Source organism: Strix uralensis, chromosome 3 (genome assembly GCF_047716275.1).
Source record: "Strix uralensis isolate ZFMK-TIS-50842 chromosome 3, bStrUra1, whole genome shotgun sequence".
Taxonomy (NCBI): Eukaryota; Metazoa; Chordata; class Aves; order Strigiformes; family Strigidae; genus Strix; species Strix uralensis.
Genome location: NC_133974.1, coordinates 103,846,811 through 103,870,247, shown reverse-complemented (window position 1 = coordinate 103,870,247; position 23,437 = coordinate 103,846,811). Strand labels below are relative to the sequence as shown.

At 39.9% G+C, this 23,437-nt stretch overlaps 1 protein-coding gene and 1 long non-coding RNA gene across 8 annotated transcripts in view; one reads left to right on the top strand and one right to left on the bottom strand.

Moving 5' to 3' along the window:
- Positions 1-20,684, bottom strand: part of RPS6KC1 (ribosomal protein S6 kinase C1) — a 90,513-nt gene extending 69,829 nt beyond the window's left edge. For 3 of the 7 annotated variants that reach the window (XM_074863689.1, XM_074863694.1, XM_074863693.1), the window contains exons 1-4: positions 20,533-20,684; positions 15,754-15,789; positions 11,242-11,362; positions 2,008-2,141 (exon numbers count right to left, since the gene is read on the bottom strand). In XM_074863689.1, the coding sequence (XP_074719790.1) occupies positions 2,008-2,141; positions 11,242-11,362; positions 15,754-15,789; positions 20,533-20,637 (396 nt within the window). In that variant the 5' untranslated portion in view covers positions 20,638-20,684. Of the gene's footprint in view, positions 1-2,007; positions 2,142-11,241; positions 11,363-14,445; positions 14,562-14,766; positions 14,877-15,753; positions 15,790-20,532 lie in introns of those variants that run through there. The other 4 variants (XM_074863691.1, XM_074863692.1, XM_074863690.1 and 1 more) reach the window with 4 other exon arrangements.
- A 162-nt stretch (positions 20,685-20,846) lies between these two features.
- Positions 20,847-21,585, top strand: LOC141941274 (uncharacterized). Its single transcript, XR_012628266.1, has 2 exons — positions 20,847-21,246; positions 21,349-21,585. It is a non-coding gene; the product is annotated as an uncharacterized LOC141941274 (long non-coding RNA).
- Positions 21,586-23,437: the final 1,852 nt, after the last annotated feature.

Below are 23,437 nucleotides of genomic sequence, written 5' to 3'. Positions count from 1 at the left end.
GAAGTCTCATTATATAGAAGTGATAGTCAAAATTAAATTTCCTAACCAGACAATGCTCCGTTACTTTAGAGTTAATGCATTTAATTAAACTATGTAAGCCTGCAAAATTAAACAAGGGCTTTTGGTTAGGCAATGTTTGGTTGCCACAGACTGTCTAGGTATCTAAACAGTTAGCCTACTGCAGCTTCAGAGTCCTGAACCCCACAGGCTCAGCAGGTCTGCCTGCAAACCCCAGAGTTTAACAGGGAGAGAAGAGCAATGCTCCTGCTATCTTATGGCACATACAGTCTGTGCCCTTCAGTGGTATTCCCAAGCTCAGCAGGTCCCTCACACAGGAGTGTGTGTCCATCTGACTAATGTTCCACCCATGACCCACTATCTTGAGTTCAGTCATAGTTGAGACTGCACAAACAGAGAAGACAAGGCCATCCCAGCATATAAGAAGGACATTATTCCCTTGCAAGCCGGAAAGGAAAAGGTAAGTGAAGTAACAACAGGAACAATTAATTGCACTAGAAACCACTTAATTTTTTTTTTTTCTTTAATTTATGCTTCACATCTTAGGTGCACACTTTCCAGGCAACCTTAATAGAAACGGCACCATTTCCTAGGCAGTGTTACAAACAGGCATTGCTAATCTGTCTTGAACTAGCCCAGTGCATATTCACACTAACAGCTCATTTTTCTAGAGTCACAGTACACACTGGAGTACATAGATACACACACAGCACTCCCTTCAGTTGTTTCTAAGACTTGACTGTCCAAGTCTTTCTCTCCATGGCTATCTGCACAAAAATCTGAAAAGGAACAAAACCATGTGTGAGCCAAGCAAAGAACACTGGCTGAGCTGGTGGCTGATCAAAACCTAAGGCTTTTTTACAGGAAAACATGACATAGCATCAGCTAACAAATGAGCCTAAATTATTACACTTACATAACTCCCCTTGTAGATGTATTTGCTCCTATAAAAATTAATGTCTTTCTAGTTTTATTCATTCCCTTGCAAAGCCAGAAAAGGTCCACTGGAAGGCTAAAACTAATACTTCTGCTAAGCAAAGCGGGGAAAGAGAGCTCTGAACAAATACCCCAAAACACAGAAGTATTTCCAAAGAACTGAAAAAGGGCAAATGCAAAGAAACTGAAAAGTAAAATATTCTAACTCAGTCTCCCACTCATTGATGCCACCAAAGCTTAAAGAACATTATTTTAAGCATTTCAAAGAATTCTGCAATAACTGCATCATGAAAACAAGTGAAGATTTTTAAGCTTCACTGTAATTTTGCTTCTGCATATGTATCATTTAAATATACTTAACACATTAGTACCCTTAAGTCCCATTTCAGCCAGATGAGCATTTCCTTAATTCCAGTGAGTTACTATCATGTTTACATGTCAATTTATGCTTATGTGTTTGCAGAATGTTGGTCTAAGCTACAGAAAACAAAGAGGTTTGAAGAAACTATTGGAAACAAACTGCTTCAGATGTAATAAAGAGGAAGTCGAGATCAATGTATTGTCCTAAAATATGTTTTGGAGAGTGGTTCTCACAACACTGTACAAGCAGCATGTCTGACTAGTTATACGCCAAATTTGTTCTCACAGACCTGAACCCATAATATGCCATAAGAAAACAATCTAGACAGTCTTCCTTCTTTTGGTTCGAAACTATAAACACCTATATAAAATATAGAAACAGTGACAATATTTCTTTATTACTTCCCCACTGAACGCCTGGATTTAACATCACAGCTTTTGCTCATCATTCAACAAAAATAAATTCCAAATCTATTCACCTGAAGTTCCTGTAAAACTTTCCACCTTGTAGAGGTGTGGCATGGGGGGTTTTTTAAAGCCACATTTCTAGAGTGAATGGAAAACTCCCAGTCACTTCACAAAGCATGTCAGATCAGCTCACTGTCACTCCACGCTTTATAAAGTAAAGTGGAACCAGCACTACACTTTATTCATATCAGTAAGAAGCAAATACTTCTGCAAATACTAACAAACCTTAAAAAACTCTTCAAGCTGTTTGCTGTTATAGAGAGCAGGGATATTGGCAGAAAACTGCAACAGATCTTCAGCACATTGCCTTCTTTCTTCAATCACAGTTTCATCAAATCGCCCTGGAACAGACACATAGACTGACAGTTTTACAAATAACTACACATTTATTTTGCAGTAACAACTACCACACACACACAAAAAAAAGAAAACAAGACAAAAGCAACCTTCTGGAGACAATGCCCTGAGTCTATGAAAGTCATTCCAATGCTTCAGGAGAACATAGAAAATCTTCAAACTTCCTATTCTCAATTGTCCCTAGAGTCCCGTCTTCTGCAATCCACTCGGATGATGAAAGCTGGCAGCTACGACAAGAATCCTTCGCCCTCTCATCGTAAGAATATGTGAGGCAACACTCTTGATTAGCCAAGAGACACTAACGGATGTCCAGTGTTATCTAACAACAAATGATACTTGCACAATTTGACAATGTGCCAGTCAGTGTCAGCCTTGATTATGGCCCAAATCCTGTAAGGAGCTGAGCAATCTTCACATTCTCAAGGATAACGCACAATATGAGCGGATAGTAAACGAAGTATTGCTAAAAGCCCCCAAACAGATCATCAATTCCAGGGTGCCATTTATGGAGGAGACAAAGTGTAGGGGAGATGGTGAAGCCCTGCTACCAAGCACTGAAGCTTTCGTCTGAAGTAGCTCCATGCAGACAGGGTCTCATCTCCTCCTGGATTCAAGAGGTAAGTAGAGCTGGGAAGCAGCTCATTTACTAAAATGTATGATCCTTCCCTTTTCCCTACCCAGCACCCAAAACACTCCAATTAGCAAAAACATGTTTAAAAAACAATCCCACAGTTCACCTGAAGAGATTTGCTTCTCAGGAGAAAACCCTTGGATTGCTACCTTAAATTCACATTCCTCACAATTGCGCACAACTTATTTTAGCTTTTCATATCAACACCACTTTGTTGTTGAAATAGTTACAAGTTTACAAAAGGAAAAGGGCAAAGGTTAACAGTAATAATTGGAGGAGAATAGAACAGACATTGGAACAGCTATACAGAGGGGAAAAAAAGGACTGGGAAGACAAGTTCAAGAAACAGTATTGCTATAACAGCATGACCAGAAAAATAAGAACCACCTGTGACAGCTCTGCAGCATTAACCTTTGAAGAGGACAAAAGAAACATTGAATACAGAAGCAAAATTCATTTATACTCAGAGCAAGCAAAAAAATAATCCCAGAAGAAAGTATCAAAGCAGGATTCTTTCCACAAATTCTTCAAGTAAATAGCTCCTGCCCATGTGGTACCAGAAAAAAGAAAATAAAACTAGAAAGACACACACATACTCACAAGATCACAAACAAAGCTTTTGGCGGCTATTTTTCCATGAAAGGAAAGAAAAGATATCATTGGGCTAATTTTCAGCTAGATCGGCTCCGTGACTTGTTCACCCTGCCCTTTCAGCTGTACAAACATTAGCAGCTGTACAAAAGAGCAAGCAACAAGCAAGCAGAAAGAAGGCAAAGGCACATTGAGTGGCAACACTGGAATCAGGCTCTATTAAACTGCTCATCAAATTTCCTGTGTCTTCAGAGCAACACTGGGGGTGCATTAGGGCTTTTGTTTCATTCCATGCAAAAGAGGCCATCATGAAAAAAAACTTCCCTCCCTAAAGCACAGCAGCATGGGCAGTTAAACGAATCTACAAAATAACACGAACACTGTTACAATGCAACAGAAAATCAATCACAAAGAAGTAAACACCTAACAAGGCCAGAAACAGGTAACTTTTGCAAGAAAGAAATTCTATTTTTCCTGGTTTCCCAGGGATCTTTCCCCATTCTACTTCATCATCGAACCCAATAAAAACTGATTTTCCTCATCCACGTTGTCTCGGTATTTCCACCGGGCACCAGACAGGACATGTCGGACCAGCACTGCCAGGCTGTCCAGCACACGTACACCAATTGTCCAGGCAGCTGCAAATTTCACAGGTATGAGCTGAGCCTGCCTGGCCCTTGGCAGCACCACAGCACGCGCTCTCTTCTTACCCAGTTGTGGTTTCACAGACTTTGCAGAAACATAATTACATTTGCAACTGCCTTCCCTCTCAAATTTAGCTGATACTAGCCACGTGAGTAAGAGGTTTGACTTTCTGACAGCACAATTACATAAGCCTTATTTTCTGAGGAAGCTGAGCTAAAAAAAAAAAATTAAAAAATGTGTTTGAACAGAGACATTGAAACATTAGTCACTGTCACATTTTCCAGCTCATCAGCATCATGATACATTATCAGGACAACTACTTACTAAGGGACTTTGGGAGAAGGAAGAACATAATTCAGCACTGGTTTGTTCACAGACTATCTGGCATCTTGCTAGCAGTTTCATTCACAGCCAACCCTGCCTAAATCCTTCCCCCTCTCCCTTTTTTTCATACTTTCAAGCAATCTTGTATTGCTCAACGCTTTCATTATCAACCTTCTCAATCAGATGTTAAAGGTGCTTAAATACCCAGCTGACTCTTCAAACATTTCTATCAGGAAGTCTTCCTGCATCTAAATCAATGTTATTTCAACCATTCTTTACATCTCTCAGACACATGGAAACTTCATTATAGGAATCATGTCTTTCCAGGGTTTTAGGAAGTGTCAACTACAATCTTGGCATATAACAAATGCATTGGCACAGGTCTGCTATTCCTCCAGCAATGATCCATTCAAAATTTCTTATATACATGGAAACCAAATGTAAATTCCTGTAGAGAGAATCCACAATTCATTTTGTGGAGCAGATCTGAACAACAAACACCCAGCAACGTTTGTGTTCATGTTTCAGCTAGTTTCTCACAAGACTTCCAACTGTACATGGCACCCAATTATTAAATATGTTACTTCATTTGGTATTTTCAAATCCAAAAAGTATCCTCATCTGTGCATTATAATGTGAATCACCTTTCTGACTCACTGCTAGCAAGTTATCAGTATTTGGAGGTTTTTGGTTTCTTTTTGTTGCAGGGAGAGAGTGTATTTTTTTATACTGGAGTATGTTTCTGCAGACGTTAGATACAAGACATGCTGAGTACAGATTTACCAGTATGTTGGTAAAATGCCACGTATAGCCAACATATGGGAGTACTTAAAGTGTCCAACAAAAAAAAGTAGTTTGAAAATACCGAAGAAATTATGTTGATGCATATTAGGGTAGGAGAGTAATCACTTCCCAGAAATAGGTATCGTAATTGCTGCATAACTATTCAGAGAAGTTTTAACAGTTGGATCTGTTAGGATGTTTTAGATTCCCATACTCAAGTTCATTATGTTTTCTCCATAAGACAGGTGGAAAAGGTTCAAGTGAGGTACAGAAAAAGTGAGATGATGTCTTTTTCCCCCACCTATAACAACTTTCATGCTTTGATGTGAGCAGCTCTATCGTAACAGCATAAAAATATGTGCACTTGCACATAGTAATTATCAAAAGCTGTAGTGTTAAACATGCAACGCAGTTCAGTTCTGAAGAGGTGGCAAGTCTTTGGTTGCATGAAATACGGAAGCACAGCATGACCCATTCATTTTTAAATACGTCTCAGTTGTCCACACCATCTCCTGAAACTCTGAATGCTGAACTTGATGTTCTTCTCATGTTTAATACTTCTACTACAAGTAGAACCACCGTCAGAACCACCAATGCTCCTTTTGTAAAGTGTACTCTCCGCAGAACAGTATGTATACATTATTTAAAGCACACATATCAAAAAAAAAAAAAAAAATCAACAAGTTGCCAGCAACTACTGACAATGTTAATTAGTTTAAAAGCTGCAACAAGTGGAACATCACCACAGGGAAGAAACACTACAGAAACACTCCATCAAAGCAGCTTGAAAACAAAGGACCTTAACAGAGTTGGACCTTGCAGATCACCACTAACTGAACGAGACTGAAAACAAGTTTGTTAAAAACCCAAAATCTAGTAAGATTACATTTTTCCTCTGATACAAAAAATACTGACTTATCTGAAGATAAATGCTTTAAATTAAAACAAAGCACACAGATGACAGAAGTCACAAAAACACAAAACACATGGAAGTGAGACAGAAGAATACACAGTAAAATTTTATTCTTTAAATAGAAAAATAATTCTTAAACTGAAGAGAAGGTTCAGACATTTCTGTTCCTTTCAGCTACATATCAATCATTTAAAATTTGTTTTTACATTACCTTCTCTTTTCTGTAATCTGCTGTGGCTCAGCTTCATTCAAATGTAGTGGGTTTTGTTTTGGTTTAGTTTTAACTTCACAGAGCTTTTTTTGTAAATAACTACATTAAATATTTCTGTAGATTTCCTTCTCTTACAGTGTACATTGCAGTCACTTTTGTTCACCAAATACAATAGAAGAAGGATGTCTTTCAGAAGAGATTTCACTCAATGCTTCCTTGCTTACAGAGCTAGTGTAAAAACAGATAATTTGCATTTTGGGCAATTTAAAATTATTTAAGATATTAGAAGCCCGTACTCTCTTCCACCCCGATTTTCTTTTCTTTTTACCCTTCTCTTCCCTCCCCTATGGACAGCTGTCATACCTTCTACCTGAAATTAAATTACACTTTGTAAATATTAGCTTTGTAAATAATTTGTCCAGTGGGCACTCTACTCTGTAAACCAGATATAAAATCGACACAGGATGAAACTAATACTACATTCTCTATTTAACCAGTAGTGTACAAGTTCTGACACAGCACCAAAACTTACCCCAGTTCAAACTTCATACATAAGCAAAAATAAAAACATATAAAAGTTGGATACCGTTTAGCTGATGTGAAAGACAATTTAAACTAGGAATTTTACTCAGCTCTGCACAGAGAAGTATGAAATCTGCATCAGAGTTCAGCTTCCTTGCCTCTCACTTAGCTGGTCCACACAACAAGGGGTTAAGTCAGAGGCTCCCCCAAAACTGTAGGGGCACATTGAACTTGGGTTATAAACTAACTTCAACTTGTTCAAAGTTGTTTATATTAGCACATTCTTTAAAGCATTTCAGTGCCATGCCTACATGCAGTAGTCATCAAAAATGAACACTAAGTAGAAAAAATTACAAGTTTGTGGCAGTATTTGGTCCTGAAACATCAAAATGAAGATTGGTGCTTTCCAGGCTGAGGTTTTGTCTCCAGAGCAGTTTCATAAAGTTTCTCCACACTCAAGGCAAAGGAGGGACAGCAAATACCGCCACACAACCATAACCCTGGGCAGTATCATAGTGCTGTCACACAAACTGGTGGAAAAAAGGCTGACTAAACCACCTCAGTTTTGGCACTTTTCAAACTAACAGGCTTGACTACCTGAAAGTAAATGCCAAAAAAAAAACCCACAAAAAAACGTAATACATCCAAAAAAAGTAGAACATTAAAAAAAAAATCCCCAAACACACAAAAAAAAAACCAACCTACCACACCACACAACAAAATCTAAAAATGCAGAAAAGCCATGAAAAAATGCTAGGGCACCCAAAAGTGTATGCTAAAAGTATGCAAAAACTCTAAAAACGTTTTTACACATTTTTCCATGTGAAGCATGTAGTAGATGCATGCCAAAAACTGCCATAAGCATACCAGATGCTAAAACACACTAAAATCATGACACAGGGTAAAAAATGTGCAAAAACATGCAATAGATGCATGTCAAAAAATGCAAAACATACTCTGGGTGCTAAAACATGCTAAAGTAAGACACAGAAATATGTGGGAAAATATGCTCTAGATGCATGCCCAACACTGTTAAAACTGCCAGAAGTGCTACACACAAAAAACCTGCAAAAAATCAGCACTAGATGCATGCCAAAACACACCAAACACTGGTGGGATGTTAAAACATGCACAACACATGGAAAAAAACATGCAAAAATATGTATGACAATAAACATACATGGAAAACAGGCACAACGCATGGAAAACATGTACAAATACACACAAAAGCATGCCAAAAAACACCAAACGTGCTGAAGCAATATGGAAAAAACACAAAAAAGCATGTAGTAGCCAGATGCAAAAAAAAAAAAAATCATCCAAACATTCCAAAAAAAAGGTGCAAAAACCTTGGCGACAAAAAAAAAAAAAAAGTAAGAAGAGTGCAAGGGAGATGCATGCCAAAAAATGCCAAACATGCTGGACAGTCAAAACACCACTGTAGCAACGCCAAACATGTCATGACAGTGCTTTAGGAACCAAAACCCACTCAAAAACACATGAAAAATCCACACTAGAAATCTTGTCAAAATAAGAACACATGGTAGATGCATTCAAAAAAAATACCAAACAGGCTGGACACTAAACAGCATGCAAGGTGCATACAAAAACCACAAACACAGGCTGAATAAAAAATAAAAAAAAACCCCCACACACAAAAAAACCAACCACCCAAAAAAACCCCACCACTACACTAAAACAACTTGTAAACACCACAGAAAGGCCTTAATAACCCCCAAACACTTTAGACACTGAAAAGTCTGCCAAAAACACCTTAGAAACTGAGAAGCCTGCCCAAAACCACATCAAAAAAAGAGCAAGTGATAGACTCATGCCAAAAAAAAAAATGGCAAATGTGTTGGAAGCTTAAAAACCCATTAAAATGCCCAGTAATTGCACACGGTAGATGCATGCTAAACCACCACCAAATATACTGGACACACAAAAGAAACGCTGAATAATTCTTTAAAACCCACTGAAAATCATGCAGTATACGCACACATAAAAAAAACACCGAAGAAATCCTGAACAGAAATAATATCATAGCCATGCCCTGTGAACCAAAACCACACCTAAAAATGCACCAAACCCACACCAGAAACCTTGCCAAAAAAAGAAAGCACATGTTAGATGCATGCCAAAAAATGACAAACATGCTGGACACTAAACACCATGCAAAGTCCATACAAAAAAAATATAACGTAGGCTAGATGCTTAAAAAAACCCTCACAAAACCAACTTGTATACTCCATGGAAATGCCATAGTAACCCCAAAAACACCTCGCAAACAAAAAATGCCCACCAAAACCACCTTAGGAAACAAAAAGCCTGACAAAAAACACATCAAAAAGAGCATGTGGTAGATTCCTGCCAAAAAAATACCAAACATGTCGGATGCTTAAAAACATGTTAAAATTCCCAATAATTGCATGTGGTAGATGCATGTAAAGAAACACCAAACACATGTTGGACACTTAAAAAAAAAAACCACACTAAAAAGCAGCACCAAACCTGTTCCACACAGTTAGCAACGCCTTAGAAACGCCTCAGAAACGCTCACAAAGCACACTGTAGTTGTGTGCCAAAAAAATGTCAAACATGGTGGACACATGAAAAAATGCTGAAACATGCTTAAAACCCCACTCAAAATCATGTGGTATATGCACGAAAAAAGCTACACCTAAGAAATGCTGGACACCAAAAAAAAAACCCAAACAAAAAAAATATGCCACGGCAACGCCTTAGGAAACAAAACGCACTCCAAGAAAAGTGCAGAATTCACACCAGAAACCTTGTCAAAGAAGATAACACATAGTAGATGTTTGTCAAAAAATGCCAAACTTGCTGGATGCTCAAAACCACACAAGGTACACACACAAAAAAAAAAAAAAAAAAAAGGAAAAAACAACCAATTGGCTGGATGCTTAAAAAAACCAGAACATACTAAACAACTTGTAAACACCATGAAAGTGCCTTAGTAACCCAAAAAACACGTTAGAAACTGAAAAGCCTGTCAAAAACCACACCAAAAGAAGAGCACATGGTAGATGCACATCAAAAAAGCACCAAACACATTTCTGGATGTCAGCAGTGCTATAGAAATGCCTTAGAAACACTCAAAAAATAAGTGGCAGGTGCATGCCAAAAAAAGGCCAGAGGTGCTGGACATTTAAAAACCCGCAAAAAAGTGTGTGGCATATGCACACCAAAAAAACACCAAATAAATCCCAGACACAAGGAACATCACAGTCATGTCTTAGGAACCATAAAACACAACGAAGTACCTGAAATCCAGACCAGAAACCTTGCCAAAAAAGAAAAAAAAAAAAGCAGCATGTAGGGATGCATGCCAAAAAACACCATGCTAGGTGCATACCAGAAAAAAGCATAAGCACAGGCTGTATGCTTTAAGAAAAAAAAAAAAATACACTAGAACAACTCATAAATGCCACGGAAATGCCTTAGTAGCCCCAAAAGCACTTTAGAAACCAAAAAGCTCACCCAAAACCAAACCAAACCAGGAGTGCATGATAGATGCACGCAAAGAAATGCCAAACACTTCCTGGACACCTAAAAAAACGTTACAATGCCTGGAAAAAAAAAAGGCTCAAAAGCACATAGCAGATGCACACCAAAAAGCACCAAACATGCTGGATGCATCAAAAAAAAAAAATGTTGAAAAACACTTAAAAACCCACTGGATAGTGTGCAATATGTATATGTATGCCAAAAGAGCAACAGTTTATGCTGAACATAAAGAACATGCACTAAAAAAAAAACCAAACACCCACCATTTATTTTATAAACACAACAGACTGCTAAAAGAAAGTGTGGTAGGTGGAGTTCTATATGGAGTCATACCACTTCACTGAAAATCCACCTATCGCACATTCATGATGACATATACATGAGGATTAATTGAAGACCTTTGGCTTTTAAGAGCTGATTACTTTTTGCCATGTATTTCTCATGTAGAGGCACAATCCTCTTATGGGTTGTTTTGATGAAATAGTTAACTGCTATACTTAAAACTGATCTCAAAAGCCTAGCTAGATAAAATTGATAATTGCAATCAAATTTCTAAAATGAAAAATTCTTTTCTGCAACAACCACTTGATACTTTACTATAACGCATCACTAAAAATCAGACAGCTCATATATGAAAAATCTTTGTTCACTGTTCAAGTGCTGTTCACAAAGCTAATATAGACTTTATGCTCCTGAAAACAGGGAATGTATGTTGTAAAGATATAGAACATATACATCAATAAATATTTGAGCTAATATCTCTAACATGGAAGGAAGGACATAACTACCTGTGTTAATATAATACCAGCACACCTACAAGTAAGACACAACAAACCAAAAAGTTGAGTAGGAAAAGCGCACAGAAAAGTTTCATGCAGCTGCAAAACAAGATGTATTTATAGATATTGAGTTATCAAAGAATTTCACAGCAAGTCAGGAAGAAGTTATGCTTACCAAATACTATCGCTTTGGCAAAAGGTGGAAAGAGTTCTGTGTGTCTGCATAGGTTTTTATGAATTTGCCAGAGATCTTTGTGCAGTTTCTTAAAGTCACTGTATCTCTTCCAAACGACTATCTGAAGCAGAGAAAGGGGAGAGAAGTAATAGTGAGGTTCACTGTTCACATTGTATCACACCACAAATACATTTTTTAAGCAAATCAGGCAGCTACCTTCAGCAAATATGTTTAACAAAAATACACAATCTGAACTGCCAACTGTAACAACCGTAAAAAAATGGTCATTATCTGTCCCCAACCTCCACTTTGGCTAACAAGACTACAGTGCATAGAAAAAAATATTAAATAAAAGCTGAAAGAGGGAAACAGAGAGTGCAAAGGCAGAACTGTTTCAGTCACACTGAGATCCAGAGCTACACAGGGAACCAGTAAGAGAGAAAAAAATGCCTAACAGTAGTGTTGCACTATCCAATGCTCAATAGCATGCTGTGCTTGGCACAGCTGCAGGTATGGGGAACAGACACAACAGCAAGAGAAAATGAGGGAAGAGAAATCAATACAAGTAAGGGATTCTTAAGGACAACACAGTAAGCATCCAGGACTACAAACCAGCTCACAATTTGTTTATGGAAAATGCTGATCAGGTGTAAGTAGAAGCCCACTTTTTAAATGGTTTATTACTAATAACCCTGATCAAAAATTGAGCATGTCCTTTTTGTAATCTAGACAAAATCTCCAACTTCAGGAATGCAAAGAGAGCACTGGTTCATTACAGCAGCTTTTCCTGATTCATCCTTTCCAGAAAGTAGTAGTCATCTCCCAGCTGGGTATCTACCTTATCGTTCCTCCATCCCATTCTTTTTATTCTTTCAATTCAAGGAAGGAGGAAAACCCAACAGGAAAATCAGGCCAGGGAAGGAACTGAGCAACAAAATTTACACTTGACTGCTAACAGGTTTGTATCAGGATGGAAAAAATGAACACAGACATTTTATATCTTGGCCTCATTTTTGGTCAGACTCACTAGGCGATCATAATAAACCCCAACATTAATATAAAGTGTTAAAGTAGAACAGGGAGGGAACAAAAAAAAAAAGAGAGAGAGGCTGCAATACATTCAGCAGTTGAATCCAGTGTTCCATCAGTTAAATGTCTCAATTAGCTTAATACAACTATCCACAATTTAAAAGAGTCCAAATATTTCTGACTGATTTAACAGGCCACCTTCTCATGAACAATCATAATTGAAAAACTACTTTTTGCAAGCAAACCACATTTAGACCTAAGTAAAAGGTTTTAGAGGGTTGTGTTGTCATTGCTGCTGTTTTGCTGGAGTTTTGGAGGGTTGTTTTTTTTTTTTAAACACTAAGGTCAGAAGCCTTCTAAATTACAGCAGATGCAAGTCCTACCTACAGACCAATGCAGATATAAGGAAACAGGACGGTTAGCAGTAGATATGCAAAGCTTTAATATGGCTACACACCATCCACCTTATAAACTTAGCCATACTGAAACTACCAGTCCTGCTTCAGCCCTGCCTATTGTGCATTTCCAGGACTCAATTACAACTAGTACTTGGTGGAGTTCACCAGACAAGGGAAGAAAAATCTGAATAATTTTTCAGTGCTTTACTTCTGTCTAATCCAATATCTAGAAAGTGAATGATTAGCACTTCTAGAGCTGTGTGCACATAGAACATAAAATTGCTTAAGACGGTGAAATCTTGAAACATTAAGTTATTGCACTGTCAATACTTGTAGACAACATAAAAAGCTGACAGAAAAATAAGAGCATGAGAATCCATTCCACTAAAAAAGTATCATTTTTTACTGCTGCAAGTGATCTCCCGATAGCCAAGAGGAAAAAAAATAAATATCCATAAATAACAGCAAAAGCAGTCAAGGTCATCCTAAAGCCTTTCACAAGCTCATGGAAATCATGCCTTTGCATGCATGCAGCTCAGCAAAGTTAGCAAAGTTCCCACTCTAACATACTCATTAGAAATCAGATTTGGAGGAAGGACACATTGTACTTTGAGGCCCAACGAAGCACAGCAAGTATATCATAAAACATATGTTAGACTTGTAATGCAATAAGGTGCTTGTCATGGCTAGAGCCAGTAGATCTCTATTAACTCATGTGACTCATCTGTTCCACAATGTACAACCCTTTCTCCTCTGTGAATAAGACAGACAAAAAAACCCCACAAGACTACCCTAGCTACAACTCCCTCGCGTGCCATGTGGCCACCATCAATCCCCAGAAGCACAGAAATTAAAGGGAAGTCCACTAGCCTTTCTGTATCTATTAACTCCTCCACACACAACTTCACATTAACTCCTTTTATCCTCTTGAGAAGAAAGCCCTTACAAGGTTATCTTCCTTCCTGCCCCAGCAACAACAGTTGAGGTTACCTTGAACTGTAGTTGGCTGCAGTGAGCAAGATGCTGTATTAAAGGATTGTATCCCAAAGGGCAATTAAAAGAGGTGACAGAACACTGGCAAGCAGAGGTCACAGTACACAGCCTTATGTACAGTTGTACATATGTAATGTATGTATTACATCACAGCAGTGACATTAAAAGAGACTTCTGAATGAGTAGGCAGGGACACCTAAGTGGTCATGTACAGGTGCAGGAATGGGGTTGCATGAGACAGATCGTAAAGCAAGAGGGTGGTTGTGTGCACAAAATTTTGGCTACTGAATTTATAACTGAGCATTCTGGAAAACTGAGGTAAATTTACTTTCAGTGGGAACAGGTTAGCAGCATATTCTTTTTCTTTCAAAGACTGTCCACAATTCTTTTTCTATCACAGGAAGCCAGTATAACAGAAAAGCTCCCAACATATGTGGTTTTCTGACTACAACTAGCCCTCATGGCAACTACCATATAGGACATTCCTTTTAATAACTAGGTACTTTCAGATGCTTGCTCATAACAGAATCACACCACACCTAACATGCTATCACATACAAAATAATTAATTTGATAAAATGAAGGGTGGAAAAGGGCAATCAGCAACAAGTTCATAGCACATTTATATCTTCTTGTGGACTAGAGTTTGTGGAATCCTGCATGGCTAACCTACAGCCACAGATCAAAGCAATGACCAAAGCAATGACTGAAAGATATGGTTTTGCTATTGTTTCAAAACTACTTAACATATATTCATGCAATACTCTAGCTGAAAGGCACTTACAATATATTTTTCTGATGAATGGCTCATCAACAGCTGCTATAAAGTGTTTTTCCCACAAATGAAGATTAAGGTAATGGCAGTATGTGCTCATGAATAGGTTCAATTCAGGAGCCTCCCTGGAAAAGGTGAACATCAAGCTACAAACTACAGTAATGCAATTCTAAAACTAGATCCATGATATTCACTGATTCTGATAGGCTGTTTTAATCTTATAGAGATTTAAAAAAATGCAAAAAGCATGAATGCTCATGTTTATCTGATTCTCAAGATTTCAAAGAAGGATGCAACAAAGGGGTGTTAGGTGTATTAGCCAATTCTCACCTCTGCCAAGCCACTAATCAGTAACTCATGTTTGACCAGAGATGCAATGAATTCATTTATGGGCTCTTCTTTCATCAACTATCCAGGTTCTCCTCAACTGTAGTAAGAGACTGCACCAGAAATTGAACATATGCATATGTTACACAATGTCTGAAAAGCCATAAGGTTGTGCTTTTGAAGGAAGATTTTGCATGTACATAGTATAATAGTATCAATGTCAAGTCATCAGTCCAGAAGAAATCAAGAGGGAAAAGCAGGTTTTTTAATCTAAAAAAAAAACAAAAAAACCAACCAAACCCACAGACACGTGATGTATTTTTTTGTCTCAATACAATGGTTCCTGACAGTCTTTTGAGATATTAAAGAGGCACAAGAATACAGCAGACCCTTATTCACAGCCTTTTTGGAAGAGGCAAAGAGTAAGCAATTTTAAAGTTTTATCAAAGCATATCACTGGAAAATACTTAAGGAGCCTCAGAGAGAGAGGCATAATATATGACTTGCAGTCTAATCTCTCTCAACCACTCCTACGCTCCTCCATTTTCTCTCTTCACTAATAGACAGTAATGATGTAGGCTTTTCAGTGAAGTATTGGTTAAAGAGGAAAAGAGTACCTACAGCTGAGACCTAAGACTTGGATTGTGGACTGATCTCTAATTTTACCAGTAGGAGTTAAGTAACCATCAATTTGCCAATTCCAGCCCTGAGAAAAGAGCTTGCAAAGTTATCAAAGCAGTTTTGTCATCAAAAGACACTTTTCTCTCTAAGACTTTGTTTCAAGTCACGATTCGTCACTGAGGGCAGAATTGCAACATGTTACGCTGGCTACTGTTTTCAACTACTAAAGCTAAAGACAAATGGAAACATACAAAAAACAGTTTGCTCAATTACAATGACAAAACACAGAAATTGCTAAATTACATCAAAGATGCTTCAAAAAGCCATAGTGTGATACACAAAGACATTTGCACAAGTTTAAACTGTTACCTCCTGGACATCCTCTGGATTTTTTCTGGAAACAATCTGAAAAGCAAAACAAAAAACTATATAAGTGCTTGGATTTCCAGTTTGGAAGTTAAAGAGTAACATACAATGATTTGTTGCTGAAGAGAAAAATCTGGAAAAAGGCAAACGGTTGCATGTTCCTCTGCACTCAGAAATGTTTTCATTTTGTTGTAGAGAAGTCTAATATCCAAATATAACACGGTGAGGTGTTTTAGCAGCAGAGTCAATCGCTGTGATTAGAAATAAAGATGTACATTCCAGGCAAAATGGCACAGAAGGCATCTCACAAAACAAAGCTACATAGAGCACATCCCCCATCATCTTTCCCATCTCTTCCTATTAATTCATAGGAGGGCCACATTACTCCTAATAAGTGGAGCTAATTAAGGTTATTTGGCTTAATACAAGCTGCACACAACCTCACTGTGAATGTGAGGTTTTGCATTTACTAAGACAGTATTTCCACTTTACTTACAGCCATCGATGCGCACACCACACACGTCTGACTCTATCCTTGTGTATTTGTTTCTCCTTAAACACTCTTTGTCTAATTAATTATAAATGACGTTGTCCAGAGGAAAATTGCCGTGAAAACGAGGCTTGGCTACACACCATAAAGAAGCCTGTATTTTGTCAGGATTTTTTTCTTTAAATAAATATTGATCACAAAAGCCTTTGTAATCCAAGTTCTGTATTGGACTTATAAACAGCAGTAAGAGCATATCCACACAAACAAACAAATCAAATAAAGACATCTTTAATTCATATCTGCAATTATCTTGTGTAAGTCAGTATATCCTTCATTACAACTCAGCCAAAGCTGTTTAACAAAATAATTAGCCTATTGTTAGCTAAAGCAAAATAGGGCATTTGCAATCCAAACTGAGACTCTCCACACACTGACACACCCCAGAATAATTAATGCTGTGAATAGGTGATGCATATAGGCAAGAGCAAGGAGTCCACGCTCCTTGCACCCCAGGGACTAAAACACCATCCCGCTGTACCGCAAGCACCACACAGCTGTTGCTCTAAGATGGAAGTCACTGAATCTACACTTTCCTCTTGCTAAGCAACAATAACATAACCCTCGTACTCCCCACAAACTAGCTCTCTTCCACCCTTTCATTTTTCAAGAATCCTTGTCAAAGCCTCCCAGATTTCATAACATCAGTTTACTACACAGACCAACCACTGTAATCTTTCACACATTTTGGAGGAGACAAGACAACAGAGAAGTGTTACCTTCTCTAGCAACCTCCCAAAAGACCTCAAACATTTTCCTTCACAAGTCTAAGTTCTTTCTCTCACCTTGCACATCAAAGTCCTCTTCTTCCAGCGTAGTCTACATTGACAAAACCTTCCTCAACTTTTCCTCACTCTTGAGTAATCTAACATTTGGCAACTTTACCAAATTTTAACCTTGGCAGCTGTTGCTCCTTCATTCACTACCAGGCAGTTCATATGTACAATTGGTGAAATATTTCTAACCTTCTTTTCTAATAGCTGGCATACTTGATGTAAGGAGCCTGTAGAGCTGGGGGAAGAAGATATCATAGGCATGGCTACACATCACAGAAGAACACCAAAGGGCACACACTAACTGCTTTGCTTTGCAGTTCACCTTTAGTTAAAGCCTTGCAACAGTTTTGGCAGCTAGGTAAATTACCAGATGGGCAGAAGGAGACCCAGAGAGATGAGTAATTACCCAGCCAGTTAGTAAGAATCTGGAATAAAACCCAGAGGCCCTGTTTCACACTTGTTCTAATGTTACATCGCCTTCTATATCTACCAGCCATGCCAACTTTAAGTCAGTATATAATAATTTATGTGTTGTCCTACTTTGTTCTTCATATCCTTTTCTGAAGGTCAACCTCAGAAGAGGTCTGCCCCTTCAATCCAACCTACAATCAACCTAGAGACTTGGCAAAGATGATCCAATCCCCCAGTTTTTCAGTGCACTTTTTTAATCCTCCCACAAGGATCAATGCAGTCAGATCCTTCTGCAAATCTGTAACACCAGCCACTTTAATCTATTTTTAAAAATATCATTAGGATACCCACCAATGAGCTAAGCAATGCATAATTACTGCATTAGGCTCTGAAAAACAGAGATCCTACACGGATCCTCACCATCAAACAAAGTATTTCAGATTATCCTGTTCCTTGACTGACCTGCTGATATCCAATATAACTCATTAGAAATTTAATTATCATTACTAATTGTAGTCTTCTAAGTTATATGAACTTTTATTAGTGGCCTATATTTTCAGACACTTCTTGTATCGCAACTTGCTGATATCTCTTTCTGTTCTTTAGACTTTAGAAATGGATATAAAAAAGCCAATATTCATTTAATCTTGTCAGCACTTACAATTATTTCACAGTTTACAAGTAAATAAAACATGTATTCTCTGGTATACAAACAAAACCTTTAAGAAAAACCTGCAATAAGGACAGACCACCTTAGCACTCAGAAGAGACTGCATGGGTAGCTGTGCCTTTGGGCACATGTTTAGGACACACTAAACAAGTACTTTCTCATCCATGATTATTAATCTATTGTTACATTGGAACAGAAAGCTCCTTTAACTTCATTTCACAAAGGATTCACTCATACACCACTGAAAGGAACCTGAAATCTCCACTAGCACGTACTGACTACCCTAGATCTCAGCCAGAAGGTTATGCAACACAATGGGAAGATCCACCTCACTTTTTTCCTGGCGGTCCCCCAAAGTTGCTGAGCATCAGATCAGCAAATACAGCTGTAGTGCTGTGATATCAACCATGGAGCCAGATCACTGCAGGAACAGGAGGGAGGAATAGGAGGAAAGAAAAAGGGAGGGTAACAGATACGTACATTGAATTATTTTTAAATCATTTCGTTCAGCTTCTAACTCCCCAAATCCTCACTTCAAGTACTACATAACAGATTATCAGATAGACCCCTACTCAAACAAAAGTTATTTATACTTTTACATTTGTGTCCAAAGCATCCCTTGCTGCATAAAAGAGAAATATTTTTGCATTTTGAGGATTTTAGGTATCAAAACACACTGAAGAACTAATGATCTCTGGTTAGCTCAGTTTAATTTGGACAGCTCACAGACTGATCAGCTCCTTGCTCTGTACTAAATCACGTGCAGCCGGCACACCACCTGACTCTGCACTGCCTTACTTCAAAAAGTACCAGAGCATCTACAACTTACGGGACATGGAGAAAGGGTGACATTTCTCACTAGTTAACCACAACTTGCTTTTAAACAATTCTGCATAAACCAAAATATCACAGAGCATTTTAACTGTCTTTAGCCAGTAAGAACAAAGTCACGAGAGTAAAATAAGGAGAAGTCTTGGCTCATTCCTATTACTCACTATCGTACTGACACAACTTTTTAAAACACACACATAGACTTAATCCATCATGAGCTCCTACAGAAACATGTGATTGCACTGTTTTCCTCCTTGCCTCTATCTCAGGAAAGGTTTTTTAGATTAAAACATCATCGGGAAAAACAACTTTTTTTTTTTTTTTAAATACTTCATTTTATTGGACTAAAAACGTTTTAAGCACATCCCATATTTGTGTTCGGTGGATTTGTATACATATATTTGACAAAAAATAATTTTAAAAAAAATTAATTTCACAAGGCACACAAAGTGATCATAGTCAAACAACCTGAGCGCTACAATATACATACACATACAGAATGCTGTATTCTTTGGATGAAGGGAAGGCTGCATGTAAACATACATTGCTCTCATGGGCGGAACACCTACAACTGCAGTAACCACAAGATCACAGGTCATTTAAATAAAGTCTGTATCTCTGTGACACTTTCTGATGCTCTCAATATATCCCACCATACATGACCTGAACTCCCACCCCTTTTCCACCTATCTCCACATGTTTACTCACTCCCCTCCCTTTTTGGCTTAAATAGAGAAGTGTAGGAGAAAAGAAAGCAAGAAATTTCCCTAGAGGAACAGAAGGAGCTTTCAGCAAATCCAGCACCAAGCCAGCTCTCCCAATACCCAGTTATCTGCTTCAGCTCTCCTCCTCCTCCTAGTAGGCCTCTCTTAGTTACCCAGACGCTCTTCTGCCCAAATGAGGTTGAACCCTAGGCACTCACAGCCCTTAAGAAAGCAGCTGTCTAAATATTCTTCAACTCAAACAGCCCTGCACTTCCAGCGCAGGCGTGCTGTACCTACATACTCTACTCCCTCATTCTTCCTCCAGAGCTGACTGCTCTGTGGGGCAGGCAGGAAGACAGAGCAATCTGCCAGTAACCTATCTGAGAGATCTAGGGGAGAAGAGGGGAAAAAAAGAAAGACGGAGTTGTTTGGTTTTAAGCTATTCTCCTACGCCCTTGCAACAAACAGGTGAGAAATTGACAGTTAATTGCAATGCGCGTTTGAGGCAATCGCAACGTCAAGTGAAGCTACAAGTTTGCAGGAGACGACCGAGGCTCAGCTCGGGAGAGGCCGCCGTGTCCGAGCCTTCCCTCCCTCCCACCCGTGTCCCTGAGAAGGGTCTCCACGTCGCGACGGGCCTGATCCGCGCAGGGCGCGCCAGGATGCCCACGGGCAGCCCAGCCGCAGGCTCTATTCCGCGCACAGCGGCGGCTTTAAGGACCAACTAACGGGCAGGCCAGGCCCGGGGGCCTGAGGAGACGAGGGGCAGGGCGGCGGCCCGCGGCGGCCCGGGCAGCCGGCACGGAGGGGGTGGGGGCCGGGCCCGGCCGGGCGCTGACTCACCCGCGCCGTGACCTTGTAGACGGTGTGCCCGCGGGGGTGCCGCCGCGGCTCCGTCACCGTGTAGAAGCGGGCCAGGTCCCCGCCGCGCTCCCGCGGGCTCAGCATGCTGCCCCCCGCCGCAACGCCGCCGCCACCGCGCCGGGCCCCGACCCAGGCGGAAGCGGCGCCCAGGAACGCCCCGCCCCGCCCGGGCGGTGCCGGGGCCTGGCCGGGCCCGCCCCGCCGCGGGGAGCCCCGCCCGCCGGGTAGCGCGGCGGCAGGGAGGGCCTGCCCGGGTGTCCGGTGGGCGTTCCGTGGGTGTTCCGTGGGTGTTGCCTAGCCGGGCGTGGCGGCGGGGCCGAGGCTGAGCCAGGGTGCTGGCCGGGCCCCGGCCTGGCCTGGCCGGGCCTTCTCCCTCTCCCGTCGCTTCCAGCTGCCGCCTTGAGTATCCCCGGTTCCCAACAGGCAGCTTGGATGTGGCCGCCTTCTCCGGAGCCTGAAAGTCTGCGTGGCGTGGATGAGGCCAGGGTGTCACGGTCAAATCATCCCTGCGGTGGCCCAGCCCGGCTCCAGGCGCCCTGCTCGGGCGCGGCTCAGGGGGACTTGCCCTCAGCAGCGCCCACCGCCCCTTTTCCAACACAGACACCCCACGGCCTTCCCTTGACAGAGCGGGTACAGGCTCCCAGCGTGCGCCGTGGGCTGTTTCGAGATACGCTGCCCTAAATCTAAAGGCCTGTAAGTCTGAAATGGCTCGCGGATTTTGAAGAGGAACATTAACAGAAAGGGAAGTTTGATGGTTACTGAATCGCCATGTTTTGTGTTTCATGTCTTCTCCAGGTTCTTTAAGCTGTAGCTGGACTTCTCCCTGCAGGTGGACTGTCTGTGCACAACGCTTTGGTGTGAGGAAACTCTCCAGGGTTTGAGGTGCATTGCTTCAGTCCAAAGGAGCGCAACATTGCGCTGCAAGACATTCTCCTTTCATGAATTCGTAAGATTGCGCGTACCTTCACTTACTTGACTGTCATGGGACCTGTACTGACATAGATCTATACAAATATAGATAACTTCAGATTATATGAATTGTTAGGATTATTTTTTTATGACTGTGCTTTAATTCATTTAATAGTAGATGTTAAAAAATCAGCTTTTCGTTACCACGTTATTAATATCTCTGATCTCATGCAGGTCTTTGACATAAAGAAAAATACTTAATTGCATTTGTTTGTAAAAGATGAGAGCCTTGTCCTGAAGCTCATGGTAAGCAAGTGTCTCCTTTGAGGATGATTGAACTGCATCATGAATCTTTACAGCATTCCCAATTTTAGCTACATAAATGAAAGCTCTTCTTCTATAAACACACTCAGTTTCTGAGTTCCTGAACAGATTGAATTCTACAGATCTGGAAGCACAAGCTCACCTTTGAGTCCTTCTAAGCAGCTTCAATGTGATGCTGTTTGGCAGTACTGCCAGAGTTTCACCTCTTCCTTATTCCTAGTGATTACAAGATTAATGTTACTCTTAATTTGGACACTGTCCTCACTCAATTCTTATCTCGTTATAATGGGAATTCCAACCAGCATACCAGAAGCAAGTAGGTCCTGCAAACATGCAGAGTCGGGGAAACAGGCATGAGTGGACCAGCTGTTCCCCTCCCAGGGCTGGTCTGACAGAAAACAGTTGATTTGAAAACCCCAGAGAGCCCAGCAAAATCGTGACAGAGCAGCTCCAAATGGTCATGTTCTAGCATCCAGATACAGCTGCTTCTTTGAATAGTGCTAGCCCAGAGAAAGGTTGTTTTCTGTGGGAGAACACAATGACTCTTCCCAACATGTCAAAATGTGAGTTTTATAACATCCTGCCTCTCAAATTTTTTTTAATCACTTTGACATTCCCAGCTATCAAGTTACTAGAAAGATTGTTTATCCTTTTTATTACTAAGAATTGCTTGATAGGTCTAGTCTATTTTGCATGGGGAACATTTTCTTAGGGAATGGGGAAGAGAGAGGGAATTGATTCTTAGAAGCTCACTTGCCACAGCAGAAGAGTGCGTCTTTTACATCTTTTGACAAGGTGTTGGTACATCTAACTTCATGGAAGTAACTATCAAAAGGAGCACCTCAGAGATAATTTGGTCTTGATCATCAGTCTTCCAAAGTAAGTTTCTAAGTTCCAAAGCTAAAAGATACCCAAAAGATAGTGACTGTGTTCTTATACCAACAATGATGCAGCTGAAGTTTCATTGAAAGATGCTTTCCAAGAAGAGATCTTCTGTTTAGAGTAATTTTAATGTACAAATGAGGGAACATAATCTTTGTACAGATCTGTACAAAGAGGTTTCTTCAGATGTGAAGTGAAGGGGTTGGACAGAACGATCTCATGGATATTTTTTTATTCTCATCTTCCTAATTTTAGCTATAGGAAGGTTGCAGCTACTCAGATGTAGTGGCATCACATCCGAAAAACAAACAGCTGGTTGAAAATACACTTGCTCAAGTAAAAAGGAAACATTTTCTAACATGGTATACTAATTACTTGATACATCATGTGGCTCATATAACCCTCTAGTATAATAACATGCTTAGACAACCAGTTCTGGTATAAATTTGCTTATGAAGCAGCATCTGCTTGTAACATCTCATAAGATGTGGTAGTTTTGAGGTTTTAATGGTATTAACAGCAATCAATGGGACTGAAGCCATCATTGACTAATCCCTGATGAATTATATAATAGATCTCATTTAAATTTTAATAGCCAACTGATGCATCTTCTGAAAAAAAAAAATCCCTCTTGAAATGCTGCCTAACTCAAAAGTTAGGAATTTGGTGGCAGGAGGAAGGGAGGAGAAGCAGTAGGAGTAGAGAACAAGACAGAGAAGAATATGTTGCAACTTTATAACTCCATGGCTGAACCAAGAAGGACAACAAA